This window comes from Malaya genurostris, chromosome 1 (genome assembly GCF_030247185.1).
Source record: "Malaya genurostris strain Urasoe2022 chromosome 1, Malgen_1.1, whole genome shotgun sequence".
Taxonomy (NCBI): Eukaryota; Metazoa; Arthropoda; class Insecta; order Diptera; family Culicidae; genus Malaya; species Malaya genurostris.
Window position 1 is genome coordinate 116477743 of NC_080570.1, and position 23943 is coordinate 116501685.

A 23943-nucleotide genomic window follows, 5' to 3' on the forward strand; every position below is an offset into this window, starting at 1 on the left:
CATTTTTTTTTGCATTGATGGTCGTATCGCAAGACACAAAAAAATTATAAAACTTACAGGTGATGAAAATCCACATACAGCACAATTCATAACAAACCAATCCGCAAAATGGCTGAACTTTACAAGAATGATTCAATTGTGTACCAACCTAGGCTCGTAAAATGACATCTCTCAGCACTTGAAAATATGACAGAATGCATTAAGTATGTATTAGTTCAACTGTAAAAACGAATCATTTTTGACGCTTGATTATGTCGGTGTCAGATGATGTAAATTTCTGCGTTTTTACAGCGGTGTAGCTTAGACCGAATACTAGACTCTATACCTATACCAAATATCCAACCTATGGAACTGTCTAAAGAGTCGTCGTTCTTCCGTAAAGTAGAGAAATCATAAACATTACCTCTCCTCCTAATCATTTATTCTTCCCTGTAAACGATAGAGATTGGGTCGTTCGGTAATAGTGAATATCATGCTGTTGAGATGTTCGGATTGAGTAAGAATGGTTTCAATTCCCGATACAATTTCATAAGCAACTCTTATTAGTCAAACAGCAATCCGCCAACGCAACTAAAAAAAACTATCTTGATTCTTGGGACATTAGTACTACTGTTAGTGAATCTTATCTTGATAATGTTATCTCAATTCTCTTTTTTAATATTGGACTTTTTTTCAAGTATATAAGAAAGCTGAATACGACTGAATATTTTTATTATTATTATTATTATTATTATTATTATTATTATTATTATTATTATTATTATTATTATTATTATTATTATTATTATTATTATTATTATTATTATTATTATTATTATTATTATTGCTTTTTGGAAAGAGTTGAGAGGTAAAATTTACGCCCATTTTTGGTCACTTGTAATAACTGTATACAGGGGTTTACGAAAAAATGTTTCAGTCTTGGAATCTGAGAGGTATTAGTTCAATCGAATTACTACGACCCTTTCGCATATAGAGCAAATCGTTTTCCGAGGGCATTATTCTATTGATCAGCCCCGCCTTAATACAATGTTTGCTTCAAATGGATCCAAGCATTATAACAAGATTTTCAATCTCTTGAAAATGACAAGTAATCGACGCATGTTTAGTTTATGTTCTTTAGTTTTACATACGCAATTAACATTTTTTTTTGCATCAAAAATTATATTTCTGATCAATCGTATCCGAACCTTCAGTCTTCGAAACCAGATAATTATATCTTTTAGCCATTCACATTAAAGGTTTTGAAATATACTTTAGCAATAGGACGTCAAATCGAAAAACCTATTTCAATTATTCATCGAATTCTGCAACATAAATTAATTGCTGGACACATATTCTGGAATTCTTGATCTGAAACCTAGTTCTGGGATTCTTCATCAAGAACTGAATTCTGATGGCTAATTTCCTGAAGATGATGAGGTTTTATGCCTGTTGGAGAGCAAGTTTGACAGAGACTACCTCCAGTAGGCTTTTCCATGCTCCTAAATTAACAAGTGAACAAATAAACTAAAACTAAAACTCAGATTCAGTCCGGAATACAGCTTCAGAATTCAGTTCCAAGATTCAGATCCATGTCTAGAAATCTGGAACTAGCACTTAATTTTGGAATTGATTTATAAACATGAGCTCTGAATCTGAATTATAGTAATTTAGGGGTTATCCCAAGTTTGTGCTTATGGCACATAACCGTTTTTACTTTTCTTTACGTTTCGTGTTAGACTCGAGAGTGCATAGCACTTCAAATTGAACTGCTTAGTGCAAACTTAAACAATTTAACTTGAACCACTAAGCAGATGTAAAATTGATGCTATTTGCAAAACACTTTTTCAAACACTTCGGTGCCAATTTAAAAAAGTGTTTTCAAATAACATTAAGCATCATAACATCTATGCAGATCTAGAATTTAGTTATGGTTATAGAATTCAGTTCCAAAATTCAGTTCCAGAATTCAGAAACCAAATCTAATTCTTGATTTCAGTTTTGGAATCCAGGTCCAGACTTCTGGAACTGATTCCAGTTTCAGATTAGAATCCACACTCAAGTAAAATTTAGTCGAATTCAAATTCAGAATTCTGGAAGTGATGTTGGTCAGAACCTTAATTTTAGTTTCGGAACTCCGACCCAGAATTCAAGTTCAGGATTCAGTATCAGAATCCGCGTTCTAAACTTCCAGAAGTTCCAGAATCCAGGTTCATTATTTAGTTCCAGAACTTAGTTGCGGGATCCTGGTCCACATCTCAGTTTAAGAACTCAGGTTCAGAACTTAGTATTAGAGTTAAGTTCCAGAATGTTTGTGAAGAATTCAGTCCTAGCTTTCAGTCTCAGAATTAAGCTTCAGAATTCAGTATCGGATTCCCGGACCAGAGCTAAGGTTCACAATTCAGAAGCAGATTGTCGATGCGAAATTCTAGGTCCAGAATTCCGCTTCTGTTCCAGAAGTTCTAGTTCCAAGATCTGATCTAGGTCTTGTACCGGTAATATGGTAATTACTGTCTCAACTGCTTTTTGGCGGATAAATGTCGAATAAATGTCTCAACAGTCAAAAATATTAAAGAATTTGAACAATCCTTTTTATTCGTATACACGTCAGCTGGTTATGTCTCTGACATTATCCACCTGTCGTGTTGTACCTAAACGATAGGTATTCTAGACACTAAGCAAAACTGGTTTATCATTTTCGCTGGATCATATTGTTACATTTTTTCTTCAGAAAGGGGCATTTTCACTATTATCATACAAAGGTTGAAGAATATTTGACAGAGGGGTAGTTATAGGTTTCTATCTTTCTTCTTTCCATTTTCATTACTATCCGGATGTTGTTTTTCGTTGATTGTTGTAGCAGACATTGGTTGCATTGGTTGCTTGGAGCCCATGCAAAAAAGTTTCTATTGCTGTCGATATTGTTTCATCATATTTATTGCAAGGCTAACAAGTTGCTAACAGTATTACCTTGTGATTAGCAGAACTTCATAGTTGACTAGCAATTTACATGGATATTTCGTCTTGACCTAATATAACATATATAGGAAAATATCTATGAGGCGGGTACAAACAGAAATGCTAAATTGTTGTGTCACCTTCAATGTTATGGTCCAAATGCACTATAAGGCCTTGTTAAAACTTCAAATTCTTCATATCACTATTTCTTGGATTACTAAAGTCGATTGATTACATTGAGTTCGCTAAGGTGCGTCTACACGAGGGGTGTAAGGTATTCAAACCTCATCAACTCAAGAAATTATTAGGTGAGCCCGAGGCTAGACAGGACACGGGGTTAACTGGACAGCTTGGATTGACTTTGTAATCGCGTCAGTTTGGAATGTTTTTTTCAACTTCCAAAAAGTATCTGGTTTAGCCCCGGTCTCCCCTATATTATGAAAACTCTTTTCTTTAGATATTTAAGTCAATTATAAAATGGATCATTTTCAACAAACAGCATGAGGCATTTGTAATTTGTTTAATTCAAAACTATATTAGAATGCGTTGATGTTTCAATGATTAAGACTGTGTGTTTTTTTTAAACAACGCTTGGTTCTGGTTTTAAAATATATTGAAAAATACAGAACTGTAAAGTAACTTTATATACCATTTTTTGCTCTAAATATGTGCATGAAAAAAACTGTACATTTACAAAATATTTTTATCTGTGTACTTCATTAGATTAAAATGAAGCCTCAATTTAGTTTTACTCTTTCTTTTCTGTTCATTTCTATTGCAAATTCAAACTTAATGCCAGAATTTTTTTAAGTTTATATCAATTGTATGTTTATATATCCAGGCTCCGACCACTTTTTCTTAATATCTTTCCAAGAAGCACTTTCTTCTATTTCAATTTTCCATCGACGACACTCGCAAGACAGTCATTTGATGGGGTCATTTTTATGGTACTTTTCTCATCATGGCCTACCGCGACAAATTTGCTAGAACGAAAAACAAAAAGCTATGGCCATACTTTTTACGATCGGTGTAAAATAAAGAAAAAGGTACAGAAAAAAAACAAGTTACTACGAGCACAATGTGAAAGTCAAAAACATAAAAGAATGACTTGGACTTTTTCGATTTCGGAAATCGTTCTTTGTACATCGTCTGGTGGAACAGATTTCATTCGTTATCATGTCCCGTTCGACTTCGCCGGAACGCCGCTTGTTTGGAACTATGTTTTTTTTTTTCGAATAGTGGGTTTTTTTCGTTCGCGCGCGGGCGGTTTAAGGACGGAAGGGTGGATCATCGTTTGTCTCGCTCTACAATTTGTCTATTACCTCCCTCTCTTCGCTCGCGGAGCACGGTTTGCGTCCTTCGCTTTTAATTTTAATTTCGTTTTTTCCTCGCTACTGCCGCTTTCTTGCAGATCATTTTTTTTATAACGTGTATTTTTTTTTTGTAAACAGAATACACTATACAAGCAGTAGTGGTATAGAAATAACAAACAAAATACAAAAAATGATGTAGGGAAAAAAAGAACACTGCAGCACAAACGAATTTCATGGAACCAAATTAAAACGAGTAATGGTTATTTTTTGGGCCACGGCTTTGCAATGAAAAGCAATTTGCTTTTTTTTCGTTCATTTCGGTTCCAACTTTAGAGTTCTCGGACTCCGAGACTTCAATAGCACAGTAATTTTTTTTTGCTTATATGCTAGATTGCTGTCTGTGTTTTTCAGAATTTGCTGTTTTTAGTTGCTTTACACGAAGGCACAGTTGGCGATGACTGTCAGGCTGTTCAGTTCTAAATGACGCAAAAGAGATAAACTTCTTGGTGTGGCTTATCCAGTAAACAACAATCTCAAAACGACCAATTGTTTTGAAGAAAAAAAAAAGTATATTGGTGGATTAGTTTTCACGATTGCGTGAAACTGCTGTGAGCCCATTAATTCAAGTATGATAATTTTAGCAATGTCTCAAGAATACTGAACTCAGCCTCCGAAAACCAACATCTACGTGATTCCTAGTGCCAATAACATGGAGTCCCTTTTTTATATTGTGTTTTGAACCTGCACCTCTTCAACCATTCAAATCTGTTGAAAAATCAAGCATCTTCTATGCCAGTTTAACGCATAAACTGAAACGATGAGGTGTTAATTGTTGCGTTTCATTTCGAATTTGGTTTTTGTTAGAAAGTGGGTTTTGTGCTTTCATATTTTATGCGGCCCAAGTTTACAGAAAGTCGTCGTGGGAATCGATAGTAAAATGTCAGACTTGAATCGAAATAATCTCATTTAGATTTACAAGAAACTAGGATTTTATAGAGGTAAAGCGAATATTTTTAAACCGCTTTGCTTGCAGAACATATGAGCTATTATTTCACAACACAAAGCTACGTGATTCCGAGTGCCAATAACATGTTTTAAAAATGAGAAATCGAAGTACATGCGGTCAGATTTTGGACTTGAAGCGGTTGGAATAAATCCGAAACTAACATATGTTTCATTTGTGAATCAAAGATGCAGCATGATCTCCGTGATGGAATTGATTTAGAATACAATTATGCTGAACATTGCATCGAAACTTTTCAACACCTAGTAATTTGAACGTATGATAAATATAACTTTTTGAATATCAACGATTTGTTTTAGTCTTTGTTAAGACGTAGAGCCGTCTTGAGCTAGTTTTAATATGATCAGTATCTAACGGGGAAACAGATTGGAAAACTGACATGTGAACACAATGATGTAATGAAAACCGCGAAAATGTTACCGCAGAGACGGGACTCGAACCCGTAGCTAACTCCTAACCGGGGAAATTGTTTTACCAGTTAAACTACCCTGCATATGAAAACACATGAAGAGAAAGTCCAATTGATTGGACGAAAACTAAGCATGCTTCGCTGTACTTAGCCACCACAAAGACTAAAACAAATCGTTGAAGGTCAATAAAAGGTTTGTGTACCTTTACCATTGTGTTTGAGATCACACAATCGTCACCTCACACTAGTGGAGATCCATTAAATCGATGGATGAAACTATCGTGTGTTATCCCGTAGATAGCGAAATAGACAAAAACAAAAGTCTCAAATCAGTATCGTGCGGCAAGAGCGGATGGGTAGAAATAGACTCGTGATCATTGTATGTGTTTCTGTTGAATTTGTTTCCGTCGATACGGGACTGTAAGTGAATACCGTGGTGGCTAAGTACAGCGAAGCATGCTTAGTTTTCGTCCAATCAATTGGACTTTCTCTTCATGTGTTTTCATATGCAGGGTAGTTTAATTGGTAAAACAATTTCCCCGGTTAGGAGTTAGCTACGGGTTCGAATCCCGTCTCTGCGGAAACATTTTCGCGGTTTTCATTACATCATTGTGTTCACATGGTTTTCCAATCGTTAGATACTGATCATATTTTTGAATATGTTTAACATAAAATTTTAAAATTCGGAAGATTGTGAAAAGTGGTTTGCTTGTTTTATTTCAAAGTAATGCAATGCGATAATTTTTGAAATCCTAATAAATGTCTCGCCTAAATTTAAATGAGAATGGTTGACATTTTGTTTGCTGACTTTAAGTTTCCGCATCCGCTGTTGGATGTTTTTAAACGTAAGTATACTTTCAAAAGTAATGCTTCTCTATTTGTGGTGCGAATGGACATATTCCAGTTTGCACTCCTAACGCTTGCTATACAATACAATTAAGAGAATTTAGAACAATCTCAGGAAGCAGCACTGAGTCAGCATTGACGACGTTTACATCCACACATTGAAGTTCACGTTTAGTCGACGCTTTGATCAAGATTAATTATTTCTAATCTGAGTTCGAATAACAAATTGATGACGATTCGGACGTTATCAGCTATGGTGATGCCAACGGAAAATATCAGCCTTAGATTATATTCGTTCCAATTGTGGTTAACGAGCTTCTAAATAAGTAATAAATCCATTGGTCTTTCATTTCAAATAAAAAACGTCTGCGAAGTCTGTTGAAACAGAAGGTCAAATTCCACTACAGGAATGTAATACCAAGGCTTTGCTTTGCTACTTTAGATTATACCGAGGAATAGTAGTTCCGTTGTGGTCGAAACTCCACTACCGATAAAGTCCGCAGTGGCAGGCCCTCCGGTACGGTTACACAGGACAATGTCAAAACTACATGGAGTAACATTGTATGACCAGAAAGGGAAAATGCGCTAGTTAATGGATGCCAAAATGCTTAGTACTGAGCTGACATGCCTTACTTTGAACAAGATTCAGCTGATGAAAAAGATATCCTGCCGTTGTGTGACACACATGCTTACTCAGGACTACAAAGAAGTTATAAACGCGAGCGCACTTCGGAAGTATGTTTGGCTATGCTGATGCACATTCGGTTGGACTTTTGGAGTAGGTTGATAACTGTTGACGAAACGTGAATCCATTATTACACGCCACAGAACGGAAAAAAAATTTCCGGCAATGAACTGAAATCGATATGAATGTTCCGAAGGGGCCATGGGAAGCCTAATTGGTTAGATAGATCAAGACGTTGGTTGCCTGTATTCCTGGAACTGCTACTTCATGAACCGAAATTTTATTAGGTTTCATGGCAATCAACTTACAAGACCTTGAAATTCCATTTCATCTCTAATAACGATTTGATATTTTCAACATCCATCAGCCTGTATTACTGGATCCGGAAGTTGAATCTTTATTAAATTAAATAGATTATGTCACCTTTTATTCATGTTTGTGAAAATCGGCTTAACCATCTCTGAAAAATCGGTGTGAGTTGCTTTTCGAATTCGGCAAACAACTATCAAAATTTGCAAACCGGAAGAGTTCACTAATTAGTTTGAAGGTATTAGTAAAGATAAACTCAAGATTACAATGTTCCTTACGATCCATCGAAAAAAGTTAGGTGATAAATCGTGAACCAGTAATAGTGTAACGAAGGGTCCGCTAGTAAGTGTCGACAAATTCGGACAAAATGCTGTGGGAATAATACAAAGTTAGAAAAGAAGCAAACATATGTATAACATACAGCACATAATGATTGGTTGCTTCCATTGACTTTAATGCTTCGTGGGATAAGACGAAAACAAATTAAATCAGTTCTAAGCTTCTAAGTAATTTTTGTTCTAAATTCTAAGTAATTTTTGCTTTCTTATTTTTAGAAACCCTGGATATGCGGCAGAATTGCTCAATATCGTTCATACTGTAACTATACCGGAAATGTATTACAAACGTAAACAAAAATTGTCATAGTTACGACGCACGTAGCGATCAGACGCTTGTTGTTTTGTTTTAAATGATGATCGGACTGAGACTGACAATGAACCGAGTTGATCCATCTTGAGTTCATCTTCGGTGTTAGCTTCGTTTTACTTCATCACTTACAAAAACTCTATTTTGAAATTGAAGGATTCCACATTCACCACTCGGTAATTCCGGAACCGGAAGTCGAATCCGGATAAAAGTTTATAGCAGTCTATGAGACTGTTTGATAAAAGTAGGGTCAATCGATCTCTTCTTTTGTAATACTTAGAAATTTTTGCTTTATTTCCTCACAATCTGATCCCAATCATGCCAAAAAACACGCGTTTTTTTCAGTTTTTGCTCCAGGAGTTGATTTCGGAGCTTTCATGTTTTCAGAAGAATTTCTGTTTGGAATAGTCCGCTTCTTTCGATGTAAGGTGGTTTAATTGTCATTGTGAGTTGAAAAAAAATATTTTTCATGCAATACAAGATAAAGAATTTATGTCTTCAGAACAGTTGTAGATCATGTTTAAACAAGAAAACATGCTGAAGACAGTGTTCAACTTTAAAATGCATTGGAATCGAGATATGATACATTATTTATTGGAGACCCCCAAAATCCAGTTTTTACTTTTTTTCAAAGAATTTTTAGAATTTTCAAATGTTCTACTATTATATTTTATTTATCTTAATTTTAAATTTTAAGTCTCCGTTATAAAACAAACAACTTTCCACAAAATACTGAAACATAAAAGAACGGAGAGGTATACTGCGTTCCATCTAATCAAAAATGGAAACTAAACAGATTAACAACATTTAATTGATGAAAAAAAAATGAAAATTTTGTCAGTCTTAAGGAAATTCTTTTTACTTCTGTCTGAAATTTTTACCTGCCCCTATTTGCTCGCTTACTTTGATCAATATTGAGTTTAAAGTGCAGGGTTGATGAACACTGTATGTTAAGGTGCTACATATATATTGGGGTATGTAAGGACATACTTTTTTAAAAGTGTGTTTCAAAAATAAATTTAAGTGAATTTAAGTTGGTTCCACATATTTATCTTAGGTTGCATACTTCAAGTTTGTGAAATATGCGACCTATGACAAAAATATGTATTTTGATAACTAAAACATAATTGTAGAACATTAGAAAATTCTAAAAAATTATTGAAAAAAGTTATGAAGTTATGAAAGTTGAAGCAATTCAACGAAAATATGTTCGATTTGCTCTGCGTCGGCTTCCTTGGAGAAACCCTTGGAACCTTCCAGGTTATCATTCCAGGTGCAACCTGATTGATCTCGATTTGTTATCTGTCCGTCGCGATGTCAGCAAGGAATAGACCGCTCCGAGCTCTTACAGCATTTACAAATTGATATCCATCGCCGCAATCATAGGAACTATTCTTTTCTTAGGATCCCCTATGCTAGAACTAATTATGGGTATAACGAGCCTTTTGCCAGTATGTGCCGAACATTCAACCACTGTTACAATTCATTCGACTTCAATCTATCACGAAAAGTTGTCAAGAAATTGTTCCTAGGGTTATCATCTAATTAGCTTTAGTTTTAGTAAGTTTAGAAATACTATGTTTAAGTGAAATGTATCATTTGGATGATTGTAATCTGTTGATGCAAAAGACGAGGATAAAACTCGCCTGTTGGAGAGCAAGTTTGACAGAAACTAACTCCACCGGGCTTTTCGCTGCTCCAAACAAACAAATAAAGTGTTCATGTCTTCGGCAGGTTTTCTAGTTTAAACATGATTTACAGTTTTTTCTGAAAACATAAATTCTCTATCTCGTATTGCATGCAAAATAATTTCTTTCACTCACTTGTAGGTGGATTAATGACAACTTTGATTATATTAAAAGAGGCGGACTATTCCAAACAGAAATTCTTCTTAAAACATGAAAGTTCCAAAATCACCCCTGAAGCACAAACAACAACAAAAAAACGCGTGTTTTGATATCATTGAGACCACTGTGCAATCCTATCGAAAAATATGTGACTATTTACTGAAAATTTGTTAATTATTTTCTATGCGAATTCGAATTTTTTCTGCCAACTGAAATGTACTTTTGAATCTCATGGTTCCATTTCATTCGGATACAACTTCCGGTTCCGGGGTTACGAGGTAAAATGTGCGAAAAAATAAAAAAGAAGTGCACTCGAGCCTAGATTGAAATGGAAGGTCTTACAATCCCATAGAACTCTATCATGTTTCATCCGGATACGACTCCGGAATTATAGGTTGATAAGTGTAAAAAAATCATTTTCAAGTGTTTTCATGTATGGCACGGAAAAATCGTGCCAAATATTTTCAACTAGCCGTATAATTCCTGCGATATGACAAGTTATTCAATGTTTCCATACCGTTTTAAAAAATGGAGCACCCTATAATCCAACTTGATATAGAATTTTATTCATATCCAGCTTCCGGTTCCAGAATTAAGTGTTTATGAAATTGCAACCCGGCATTTTGTGCGATAATACTGAAACCGGAAAGATTCTTCCAAATTGGACTAACAATTGATTCAATTTGTAGGTTATGCGAGTTGTTGTCCAAACCAACCGATTTCAGCTAACCCGGTTCCGGAAGTACTAAAAATTGTGGTCAAAAATTAAAAACGGAATAATCTTCGTTTGCACAGAGGCGGCTGAGTAGATTTTCACAAACTTAGACTCAAGTGAAAGGTTTTACGGTCTCATAGACTGTTATTTAACTTTGTTCGGATTCGACTTCCGGTTCCAGAACAACAGGGTGAAATGTGTTTAGAATTTCCAATCGTCATTTAGAGCGACAATTCAAAATTCCGAAAGAACCGAAGAATTCCTTTAAACTTGACTCAGAACTGTTAATAAATTGAACAGGGTATGCTAGTTTTACTAAGAAAACATGCATCATTACAGTAGACCACTACACTGATAAAAATCGACATGTTGGACGAAAGTGTTTTACACTAAATTTTGCCGCATTTGATTAGATACTTAAATTGCAAATGTAAATCATTTCAAATCTAATTTAAATGAAATCACATTGAAACATATAGATAATACATCTGTAAAACCATCTACCAAAAGGATTCTAATTGTATGGCACATTCAATTGGCTTGGCACTTACAAGGTAATTGTCAGGCAAGTGCATATAAACTGACGAAGATACTTAAATTTTAGTTGAGTTTACACTTAATTCTCACGTAGAAAACTTTTTCATAATAAATACATGAAAATATCATCATTTGAATATAAAGGTTAAAATAATTTGCTGAACATAGTTTATTGAATTATACGTTTTAATTTAATATTCTATATATTGTAAAACGATGACCATCACCATCGTTGTCAGATACTAATCACCTGAAAACACAAACATTATTTGAATCATGCAAATTAGAATGAAAAAATGTCTCGTGATTTTTTTCAAAAAATTGCTATAGCAAGTGACAGTTTTTCTTTTTTCACTTTCTCTTCGATTCTCTTCGATAATTTAAGTTTTCGCTTCGTAAACAGAGTTGAGATGGGAAAATAAACAGACTCGGTTGTACCCATTGTGGGAAAAATTTCTAAAACATTTGACACAAAATTTGATTCAATCAGTTCACGAAGTTTTTTGCAGCCTTTTTGTTCAAAACTTATTTCTTACATGTTTGACACTTGATACTGCCGCAATTGATGGAGAAAATCAAAATTATTGATATGGCATATATACATTACTATGATGACACTTCAAACCAACATGTTTTGACAATAGCTAAGTCATAAAGTTGCACACTTTAGTCTTATGTTCGAATCATTCGATATCAACATGCTCATATATAAAAAAGTGTTGATTTCTAGCAGTGTACTGATCTGAAAGGAGGAACGGAAAGTGCTCAATCAATGCAAACGATATAAGTTCCGGTTTGACCGGTACTACGGCTTCAGGTGAAACCCTCAACGAGTCAAGTATTTCGCAAGAAACAAAGGATTTTCATCCGTACTTTGGCGAATCCACGTTGTCACATAGCGAGGTTTTCACTTGTAGTCCAGTGAAAATAAAGTCCCTTGGGCTATAAACGAAAACTAATTGGCAATATAGCTAAGTCGATGTGCCATCTATCGGTGTCATCTCAAGTGAGGGGACGCCATCAGAAGTGAAGAAAAAGAAGAAGATCGGCAGTAGTACTGATAACTGAATTATTAAAATTCGAAGTAGCAATGTTCCATCATCTGACCAAATACCATCAACCAGGAGTGGTCGTTCAAGCCTTAAAACAAAAGGACTCACTCTTCTAATGATTTTTCGTTGATTTGATGCAAATATATGTGTTCAATTATTCATTATTCGTAGTTTGAATCGAATCAACGCTTCTTTTTTTTTCTCAATGGAGTCTTATTGGTTAAAATTTTAAATTCCACTATTTTGCCTGTTTGTGTTAAAACTTTTTTTTTATATAGACAAAACAACAATCGGCATAATTTGGTAATAGTTCATAATGTTGTTGCCAACTAAATGAAAACGGAAAATTTCGACGAATAATAATTCCCTCTAACTGCAACCGAAGAAAATGTCTTGTTACTTTACTGCAATCACCGCTGTGGTGTGTTACAGAACCGTTTCCGAAGAGCGTCCAAGTATCGATTTTTCTGTCATAATTTTTTATTATATAAGAAAAATACCCATCAGCAACCGAAGCCCAAGGGAAACACACCAGGGACTTGGAGACGACGAAATGAGAGAAAAAAAATCGCACGCTTGAAAACCCAAAAAAGGATCGGAAAAAAGAAAAATACGACAACCGGGCGGGAAAAATGTCATATTCCTGCTAGCAGCCAGGCCATCAGTGCCCGGTACACCGCCGGTTGCCGTGCGTGCGTGGCACTAGTGCTACTGCGAGAAAAAAAGGGGAAAATCCAATATGAGAAAGAAAAAGGCGACATGCAGTGATGATGAAAAAGCGGGTACAGGCAGAGTGCCAGAAAAAATCTTTGCTATATATATAATATTGAATTTCCAAACCGCGGCAAGGGTTTGTTCCTCCCTGTAACTGCAGAAAGCAAACAAAAAAGAGGCAAAAAAGACAATCCGATTCACCCGAGTTTTTCCACTTATTTCCCAATAGCAATGGCAAAACCAGTTCCAGTTTTTTTTTGTTTGTTGGTCGGTCTCGATCAGTGCCAGAAAAAAAAACTAACAGAAATATATTTTTCCGTTTCAGGTTTTACCCGACCATAGTGGCCATTAGTAACACTCAGTGAAGATCCGAACCGTCATGCTACCGCAACAGTATTGTCTCCGGTGGAAATACCACCACAGCAATCTGCAGACCATGTTCTCACAGCTACTGGATCGAGGTTGCTTCTGTGACGTTACGCTGGCCTGCGAAGGACAAACGATCCGTGCTCATCGGGTTGTTCTCTGCGCTTGCAGTACGTATTTCGATCAGTTGCTTACTAACTGCAGCACGACCGAAAAAGATCCAATCATAATCATGCGTGATGCCAAGTTCGAGGACATCAAATGTCTGATCGAATTTATGTACAAAGGCGAGATCAACGTGGAGCACGGATCGTTGGCTTCGCTGCTCAAGACTGCCGAAGAGCTCCGGATAAAGGGCCTGGCTGAGGTGAGCTGGCGAGATGAGGAAAATTGTAGCTCTACGGGCAGTGATACCAGCGCGAATAACAACAACAGTTTAAGCCTGAAGAACGTCAACCCATCCGTGGCTAGTAATAATAACAATAACAGTATTAAAATTGTGGAAACAAAGAAACTACTGGCACCACAACACAATCTTAGCAGTTCCTCGATGACACCATTAACGGTAAGCAGTTTGGAAAGTCGAATTTCCGATTCGCCCAATCTGCCACTGTTAACTCCGCTGGCCGCGGGTTCCCCACGGAATCCGATTAACTGTGCTTCACCCATCAACTACTTTGGCAACAAAAAGAAACGTGGCCGGCCTCCGCTGGATGAGGAGTACGATACGTTTCAACAATTGTAAGTTCAAGTTTAGTCAGTTTTTAGAAATTCATTACTCACCTAGAATTGTTCTTCCTTTGCAGGCCTAAGATCTCCCACGTTGAAGGTGGTGCCGGAAGTTCTACTCCGTTCACGTCAAGTTCTCAGCTGGTAGCGGTAATGATGGATGACAGTTCGAATGAACAAACGATACGAGATGACAATCACCATCTTCATCATCAACAGCAGCAGCAGCAACAGCATCATTCGGCTTTAAGTTCCGCTGCAGCGGCTTACCTTGAACAGCAGAGTCGGACGGTTCCGCCGGATGGTTTACAGGGGATGGATTTCGACGAAGACACGCACATCCCTCGGAAACTTATCCCGAAACTCGAACGACCAGATACTCCTCAGGACTATCTGTCCAACATAGGAGCCAAGTTCGAATATGATGATCAATCACCGCCGAGTCCCAACGATCAAAGTAATGCAGTGTTTTTGACTGCCCAGGAACAGGAAGAGTGGAAAGATGTGATCAAAATGAACGACTATCTGACCAAAGGGCGACGGCCACAGTTCTGGGAGGAACCGTTCACGAAGCGGGTCATGGATGGGATCAAAAACAAAACGCTAGAGATGAAGAAGGCGGCCAAGTTACTCGGAGTTTCCTACGGAACATTGTATGGAAGGTACCGGGAGACGTACGGATGTCTCAAGCATCCGTATCGGTGAGTTTAGCAAATTGTTACCACTATCCGCCAACAGATGGAGCTAATATGTGTTTTATTTTTATTCTGCAGTGGACCTTTCATGGCGGCATCCAGAATCAACAACATGTGGCCGACGGCCAGTGACGGTGCGAGTGTGGGGACGACAACGGATATCATGACAATGCTGCAACGGGGCATCATTAGCTTGCCACGGGCGGCCGAACTTATGCACACGACACCCTCGACCATCAGCAGCTACCTTGAGCAAGTAAGTATGGTCCGGCTGCAACGGGACGTTGCCGGTAAACTGTTGGCTGCCACGAATGCCGCGGCGGCTGCATCGATTTCCGTGACTCCGGTGGACGACCAGCGGGAAAACCAGCAGACTGCACTGGATATGAGCTGCCGGTCGCCTCCGGAGCAAGCGGTTTCGATCGTGCCCATCTGTACGATACCGACGCCACCGCCAACGGTTTCGCGTTCGGAACAGTCGTCACCCGCTGTACCAATGTTGACATCGCGCATGGCAACGTCCTGGCCGTGACCGTGGAACACTTCGCTCAGGGATAGTTTGCAAGGGAAGAAAGGAATTGTTTTTGTAGATATTGCAGTATTGTAGTGTATTTCGTGTAGTTTCGTTCGGTAGATAGCAGCTAGGATATACCGTAGTTTAGAAAATTAGGCAACATCCATCGCTTTGCGCGTCGATACTCACATATTTTTGCCTGCCTTTTTTGTGTTCCCCTTCCCTCTATAGCTTCAGGAAGTGACCGCTCAAACCGACCACGACCATATGACCGGAATGGGTGCTAGCAGCGTCAACAATGCCGGTCCGGAAGATGACCGAACCCTACAACAGATGCCAGCTCTGTCGCTTATGTCATCGCATGCAGAATCACAACTGCGGGTGAAGCCGGAAATTAGCATATCGGCTCTGAAGAGGAGTTCACCAAGTTCGTCAGCGTCATCGGCCGCCGCCGGCAGCAGCAGCAGCTCCGCTCTGAGCGCAATGGCTTCCACTTCGACGGCCGCGCAATTATCGACGAACACCTAGACGAGAGTGGGTTGTAGTTCAAAGCATTCCAAGAGGCAGACAAAACAACGGCGACTGCCGAACAATTCCTGTAAGATTCATTGACACGCTACCGAGTATGCCATAGAAAAAAGTCAGATCTTATAGTAATTAAGGGTTAGGAAGTACTTCCGTTCGGAAACCCTTAGGTGCAACGAAAGAATTGTTGTCCCTAATGTATCAACATACCGCAGCGGTTGTTTGTTAGGCGTTCCGAATGGATGAGCTTCTTAACTACAGTCGGTTTTGTACGAGAAAGAACTTGGCATCACGGATACTGTTCGAGGTATCGGTGACTTACGAAAACTGGACTAGTTGAAGATTGTAGTTCCTGCTGAAAAGCTATCGGAGTTCTTCTTCTCCAGCAGCGCAACCAGATTTTAAGAATGTAGCTCTAATGTAGAAGTAAACTTCCAGATCTTGTTTCGAAACTTGGGCAATTGAGAACTGATGTTGAATTCTTGTGTCAGACACTACATTGTTCGAAAATGATCAGCGCCACGGTATGGTGAGTGTTCAGTGTAACAAAATTATAACCAATAGTACAGAGAACAGACATCCAAGAAGATATCGCAGGTAGCATCCTCTCAGATATGAATGAAACTTTCTGGACTTGTAGACTTTGTCACAAAGAACTACTTTGCATACTTTGTTTTTCCAAAACTTCCAAATTGTGATCGATTGGTAGGGAACATAACTTATCTTGGAAAAAGATTTCATCAAAATAAAAAAATGGTGTTTAGACTGTCAAAAAAGGTTAGTCCTTTTCAAAAGACGGTCCAAATCAATTTTGGAAAATCAAAGTATGCAAAGTGGCTTTTTGATACATATCCAGAAAACAAAAATAAACTCCAGATCTAGTTGTCAGTGATTTTTCTTGTACCATTCAAAGACGAGCCTTCGATAAACTCGGTGCATTTTCAGTTTCAGTTCAGTTATTCTTTGAAGCAAAACAACAACCGTCTGAGCTCAAATGGCTATGCATTAAATGTCCTGATAGTTTATTTCACCCAGTAATTGTTTAAACCTTTAATTTCGATTACGTAAATTGATAACATAACCTCACCTAGCATCAATATCTATATATAATTCAGTGTTAAAGAAATTAAAGGTTTACTTTTGATCCAAAGGTTCACGAATGCACAAGTTTTACCCATTCCGTAGATATGTTTAAGAAAATATTACCATGAATTATTAACTATTTCCGCAATGGATACTACGCTAACATTTCTATTTCATGATTCTTAAAGTAAAACATAGAAGGCGCTGAGTGGATTATTTTTTTGTTTCGATTATAGAGGTTTTAACCTTAAGGTCATTCGCCTCTTCGGACCAGAAAAACTTTCTGACCCTATGTGCGGGGTTGGGAATCGAACCCAGGCGGGCTGCGGGCTGGTATTGACTTACCCATCACGCTATACCCGTCCCCTCTGAGTGGATTTGAGTTTTACGTTTGGAAACCAATTGGACATTGTAATCTTGGGTTTATCTTTACGGGAGGTTTCATTCAAATCTGAGAGAGTGCTGCCAACTTCGAGTACGATTTGGCACGAAATTTGTCTAATCAAATTTGAATACTGTAAAAAGTCGATTTACAAGAAAACACCAATTTTGATTTGAAGGACGTTTTGTCCCAAGATTGGTATTTATGCTGTGAACCGTTGTTAATTTTAACTTTGTGTCGAGTAGTTAAATTTAACTGAAACTGCGGCCCATTTAAAAATTTGACGGACGGAAAGTTATTTGGGTTTATTTTCCACTGGAAATAATTTAATATAAAATTTGCATTGCAAGATTTTTTCAGTATCGATCTGTCAAAAATAACCAGAGATGCCAGATTTCGTATATAGTGCTGCAGACATTTTTTGTTGTGCAGAGTTTCACAGACTTTTGAAAGTTCTCGGTTGATTTTCCAGAAGGCCGTAACAGCAAGTGACAGTTTCTCTTTGCCCACTCTCTCTTTCGATTATTGTGATGTGATCTAAATAGATTTTCTTAAATTTCACAGTTCTGTTTGGAAGTCGAACGTTTCGAGCATCATTCTATGCAAAGAGTTAAGTGATAAACGTGTAAACCGCTTGGTAATTAATAGAAGAGAAAGTAAACAAAGAGAAACTGTCACTTGCTGTTACGGTCTTCTGGAAAATCAACCGAGAATTGTGTTTTTTCACAGACTTTCGTCAGTCTCGCGTATTATACATTATCGTGAAATTGATGCCAGTAAGACATACCTGCGGACTGCAGATTGTTTTTCGAATATGCAGACTTTTGCAACCCTGCCTGAAGATATTTGAACTTTTTACCGGGCATCTCTGAAAATAACCAAGCTCTCGAACAGAGTGTTTTTTGACATCAAATTAACCGCTCGAGTGTCAGATTTTAACCAAAAGTTAAAATTAACCGCGAAATGGTTCACAGCATTAGATCAACTTTTTTCTAGCTTACAATATAAGGAGTTTATCTAAATAAAACGGGCAACTAGCGATATGGTGTTATGTGAAATTCCTGATAAATTGAGTGTCATTGCATTATTGGATGATGACATTCAGTTTAGTTTGGTTTTCGATGAAAAGACACTGGAGAAAAAAAAAACGATTTCGTGGTTAATTTTAACTTTTGATTGAAATCTGACACTCGAGCGATTATTTCGAAGTTGTCAAAAATAACCCTGCTCGAAAGTATGGATATTTCTGACAGATCGATGGTTATTTTCCGGCACGGAAAAAAATATTCTAATTTCATTTTTTTAGTTAAAATTATTTCCAGTGCAAAATAAACCCAATTCTTCAATGTCAAATGGTGTTTTTTCGCAAACCATCATTTGCACAAAAGTTTTGTCATTTTTCGGCTGTAAATGTATAGCCCTTTTCAAAACACAATCTAGATAAATTTTTGAATACAAAGTAACATTTTGCGACAAAGCCTGCATGTCCAGAAACTTTCATTTAAATCTGAGAGGGTATTCCGAGTACGATTTCGCATGAAATTTTTCTAATAGTATACACTGAAAAAAATCGATTTTCAAAAGTTAAAGGCGATTTACATAAAAAGAACCATTTTTGATTTGTATGAGATTTCGTTCCGATGTAATGATCTTTTCCAACCGTCCTTATATTGTAAGATAGTTATTTTTACGAAAAAACTTTCTTACCTAGTTCTGATACTTTTTGCAACTAGCGATAGGGTGTTTTTTTCTGTGAAAGTTCCTTACTAACCGAATGTCACAGGATTCTTGGACGATTATGGCTTTCAGTTTAGTTTCGATGAAAAGACACTGATAAAAAAAATTGGTTTGTGCAAAAAGTTTTTGTTAGAAAATCTTTTTTTCCTTAAAACCTTCAATGTATGAACGGTTGCTAAGAAGCATAATCACCTACTTTGGGATGAGATTTCATCAAAATCAAAAATGATGTTTTCTCGCAAATTATCGACATTTCTCAGTGTAAGACTCGATTAGAAATTGTTTTCATTCGAAAATTTGACTGATTCTGTGAAAATAATCACCACGACACTATTTTTTGTAGGATTTGTCATTTTACGACTCTGTTTGAATAAAAAAGAAGCTTAGACCTATGCAAAGTGGCATTTTGTGATAATGTTTACATGTCTGCAGAAAGTTTCATTCAAATCTGGGAGGGTGCTGCCAACTACCAATTCGCCCATCAGTTTCTGTGCGCGTCTTTGACCTGCCATTCAGCCAACTTCTTTTTCGTACAAAAATAACATATCATTCCGAACGGCACGGGAGAATTGAATGTGATCTTTTATGAAATATATTATTCTTAGTTTTTAAACAGGGAAGGTTTAGTGTACTTTTTTTCTGTTAGCAGAAAATGGAACTGTAGTACTTCCGTAGTACAGACACCGGAACTCGTTTGGTTGACATAAAGCAAATACAACATAATTGCAAAAAATCGATAAACAGATTTGCCATATAAGTCTCGATAGAACGCAATCAAAAACAACCAAGTATTGACATTATTTAAAATTAGTTGAAATTGTTAACAGCTACTTGAAAATTTTACTGCCGAATTTCGCTCTAATTTGTTACTATCTGGTTAGCTGTTGTTAACCAAATCTGACCCATTTCCATTTTCTGCACGAAATTGTTTCTGAACCTTCACATAATTGCAAACAAAAAAATACAATCAACCGACAGTTTCATTTTGAATGAAACGTTATTCCCAACGAGAGAAGAAAAAACAAACATCCGTTCCGTAGTAGAATTCATATTTTAGTTCCGACATTGCATAACTATTGTATACTATCATTCATAGTTTAAATGTTCCATTAGTTTTTATAATTTTTCATTAGTGAGAATCTTGCGTACTTCTTCGATCAAATGGGTTATTTAGGTTAGATTAGGGAAAAGGTGCTTCCTGTATAGTTTTCACTATTATTTCTTAGGAGAATTTGTGCGTCCGGGGGAGTTCGATAGTCTTTTGAAAAGAGGGAATCTCCGTAACGCAACCGATGCCATCTCGTAGAGGTTAGGCTGTAGGAACCACATTCAAACACTGTATATTAGTCAGCCATGCATGCTCCGGTCATAGTTTTACAAGGTACAAAAACAACTAGAAGAAGCTTTTTTTTTCGCGTAGCCAAATTATTTAATTTCATTGGTTTTACTTTTTTTGTTTTTTATATTTTGATTAGGAGAGAGGGATTTTAGTTTCAAATTTATGATTTGGATTCGTTTTGTCTAAAATCGACTGATCTGTGAGACAATTTTAATGTGATGATATCTCGTAAATGACATGGACGATTTTCTCGTACAGTAGCTAGAAGTCCGTACCCATTTTGAAACATTCCAGACACACAGCATTATGGACTGCTTTGACACTCGACCAAACAGTGAAGCAGGTGGCAAACAAATAGGAAATATCTATTTGACTAGTACGTAAGGTGTAAAATGTTGTCTATTTCTGTTTGTGTTCGTACTCGTATTGTCAAACTGGCAGATCCTAAATATAGTGGAAAAACAATCTGAAAATAAGATATTCAAAGATCGTTATAAAATTAAAATAAACATAATAGCAAACGAACAGAACAAGGTATTCTTATTTTTTTGTATTTAATTATGCAACACAAACATTTGATATAAGTTAATAAAAAATGAAAAAAACTAAGCTAAATGATTTTTCATTGTCGTGAAGACAGACGCAACTAGTAGTTTCCTTTTTATGTTGAACAAGTAACCGAATGTGCAATCACTATTACAGTATATAAATAAATAAATTAAAAATAATGCCCGAATTGGAATCAAATCTGCACATATTTAAAGTTGATTTGGAAAATCAATTTAACTGCAAAACGGCATCGAGTAAGATAAACACACGATAGGCGATATTTAAAAACATATTTAAACAGAAGTGAAAACGTGCCTATATGGTTTCCCAAAAACTGCAAGCAAATATAAAGGAAAATATAAATACTAAATGGAGAGTAATTTTTTTGTGGAAAAAATGTAGTTAAGGAAAACACCGGCTGATGTAAACTGGTGTATTTATAAGTGAGTTCACGGACTATGTGAATAATCAAAACAAATTCGCAAACAAATAAACGACAAAATGGTGAATTGAAAAGAAAATTCAAATGTTTCTTGTAACCGAAAAAGTCCTTGCTTATAAATGTGTTGATGGAATAAACCTCTAACATCGCATTACAACGATTTTTGTTTTCGGTTTTCACAGTCTTTATTTATCCCGAGTCGGTTCTTTGTATCAAATTTATATAAATCTCAACATCAATATCAGGTCAAAGGCCTAATTGATCTGATATTCCGTGAAACAACACAGATAATTCTTAAAAATCAGCATTTGGAAAATTTACTGCCCTCACTTCTATTCAAATCTTTCCGGTCCGGTTCAGTGCCAGCAATGACGAGTGTAATGGTATGATGTCAAATCCCACCTGAAGATCGTTGGATGGTCGTGAGGCTTTAGACAGACCCTTTCAGCTTGGAGCGATCTCAATCTTCAGTTCAGCAACGCCATCGCACGGCGTCTCATTCAACATGTCATGTCAATTGTATGGGTGCGCAGTGCTGCTATTTAGGCGCGTACGAATTTTACATTTCTCTCCCCTATACTTCTATGTACGTGATTCGATGCGGACTCGCCTGAGGGCACCATGGTCGCAAAAAAGGATGTTGCCAAAGATTTGTTCGGGAAATGTGAGAGCTGGATATCTTGTTAATATGATGTCTTTGCTTTAGAAGAGGCATAAGTTTCTTTTGGAGACATTCCTTCAACTACGCCTGTCCATTCATGGTGCTTACGGTAACGAAAAATGTACTCCACTTTCCGCAAGTACAAATCGCTTGCCAAATTAAAACTTCTTGGCGACCTTTGTCATCTTCTGTATTCGGAGGCTTTCGAGACCATTGCACTTGTCCTTGATAGTTACAGTTCTTGTCGTTTAACTTCCAGGTCACTTCTGGTGAATCTCAACGGGTGAGCACGTTGAATCGTGCTAGTGCGGTGAAAATTCGAGTATTTCGCAAGAAAGAATTTTTATCCGTACTTTGGCGACTAGACGTAGCCACATGGCGAAATTTTCTCTTGTAATCCAGTGAAAAGAAAGTCCATTGCTGTGCTATCAATCGGAGTCATCTCATGTGAGGTGACGCTCACCAGAAAAAAGAAAAAGAACGGCTTCCAGGTACGGCTTCTTGTACTTATATTCTGTTTTCCGTTATGACTTGAGGGCTTCTGAGCTTTCAGTGTAGCTTTGGTATTTTGCACAAAAGTCTTGTTCACATCTCGAGCTGAGGTGTTCAGATTTCGTTTAATGGCCTAAACCACGCGACTGTGTTCGATGTCGTTGATCTGACGGTTATTTCCGATCTCAGCTTTCGATCAACAGTCAGATGTTCTTCGAACCTTTTTATGATACCAGACATGGAATTCGCGATTCCTAACTTTTATCCGCGATAGCACGGTGCGACAGTTCTTTATTCTCAAAGTACTCGTGTGATACTTTTTCTCGCACGGTCTGTTCTTTCATAGCCATTGAGAACATTTTTGCGCATCTGATGATGATGTAATTTTCACTGGCGACTAACAAAGATTGTGAAACTGTTCGTATCGATTCAACCCAGCCCGGTGGTAAGGATAAGGCTCTCTAGCAAGTGCTGTCGTAGCCACCTCGAGGCACGATTGTCATCTGCATACAATTGGCTTGAAGCCGAAAATTTTGGTTCTAGTTCGCTGTCAAATGCTGTGTTTGAGCAGTGTTTACACGTTCACATTTTTATTCATGCGGTTGCACCAACATAAGGAAACGATTTCGATGGAGTATAATCAAACTATAATAAACCACAATTTCTTTTCCTTATTCAAAAAGAGGTCAAATTACTTGTTTTATAGTAAATACTAGACTAGAGTTATATTTATATTGGGTTCGGTAATTAAATTGATTACCGATCGTTCGGTAATTGCTGAACTGTCAAACAACTACCGTAAACTGTAAACCAAATAGATCTAACTGATTGTTCGGTAATTTTTTGTTTGTTTGTTTTCCTTTGATTAAAATTCTAGATTTTCGGTTTTCAAAAAACAACACAAAAACGAATGAAGAAAATTCCAAATTGGTTTTATTCCACGAAAAAGGGTCAAATGTTTCTGGAATTATGAGCGCCTTCCAAAACACTGAACAATCCGTCGAGTCCACCAGAAATTACCCTCGAGCGATTTGTGTAGGCAGTGGACAAGTGATACAAAATTATTCTCTGCCTATAAGTAAACCAAAAGCCTTTAATCGACGACCTCTAATGGTTTTAATGTTTTAAATTACGTTTGCACCTCTTCAAGATTTTTTTCGTTTGGTTAATAAAAATATACTTACTTAAAATTTCAATAACTGTTTGACAGTTAGTTTCACGACAATCAGTTTTCACAGAAGTTCGGTTATTGGAAGATAAGTTTACCATACGGACAGTATGGTTTTTACCGTACTCGGCGATTATTCAGATTTACCGTATGAATTACATATCTATTTACTAAATTCTATAATGAAAATTTACGTAAAACTGATCGTCCGGTAAACATTTGCATAAC

The 23943-nt window shown here is 36.9% G+C and overlaps 1 protein-coding gene across 3 annotated transcripts in view; it reads left to right on the top strand.

Moving 5' to 3' along the window:
- LOC131425537 (zinc finger and BTB domain-containing protein 18.3) overlaps positions 1-21473 on the top strand; it is an 84590-nt gene extending 63117 nt beyond the window's left edge. The window contains exons 1-5 of one of the 3 annotated variants that reach the window (XM_058587492.1): positions 12965-13101; positions 13359-14140; positions 14206-14829; positions 14902-15079; positions 15569-21473. In XM_058587492.1, coding sequence (XP_058443475.1) covers positions 13413-14140; positions 14206-14829; positions 14902-15079; positions 15569-15865 — 1827 coding nt within the window. In that variant the 5' untranslated portion in view covers positions 12965-13101; positions 13359-13412 and the 3' untranslated portion in view covers positions 15866-21473. Of the gene's footprint in view, positions 1-12964; positions 13102-13147; positions 13297-13358; positions 14141-14205; positions 14830-14901; positions 15080-15568 lie in introns of those variants that run through there. The other 2 variants (XM_058587493.1, XM_058587491.1) reach the window with 2 other exon arrangements.
- The last annotated feature ends 2470 nt before the right edge of the window (positions 21474-23943 follow it).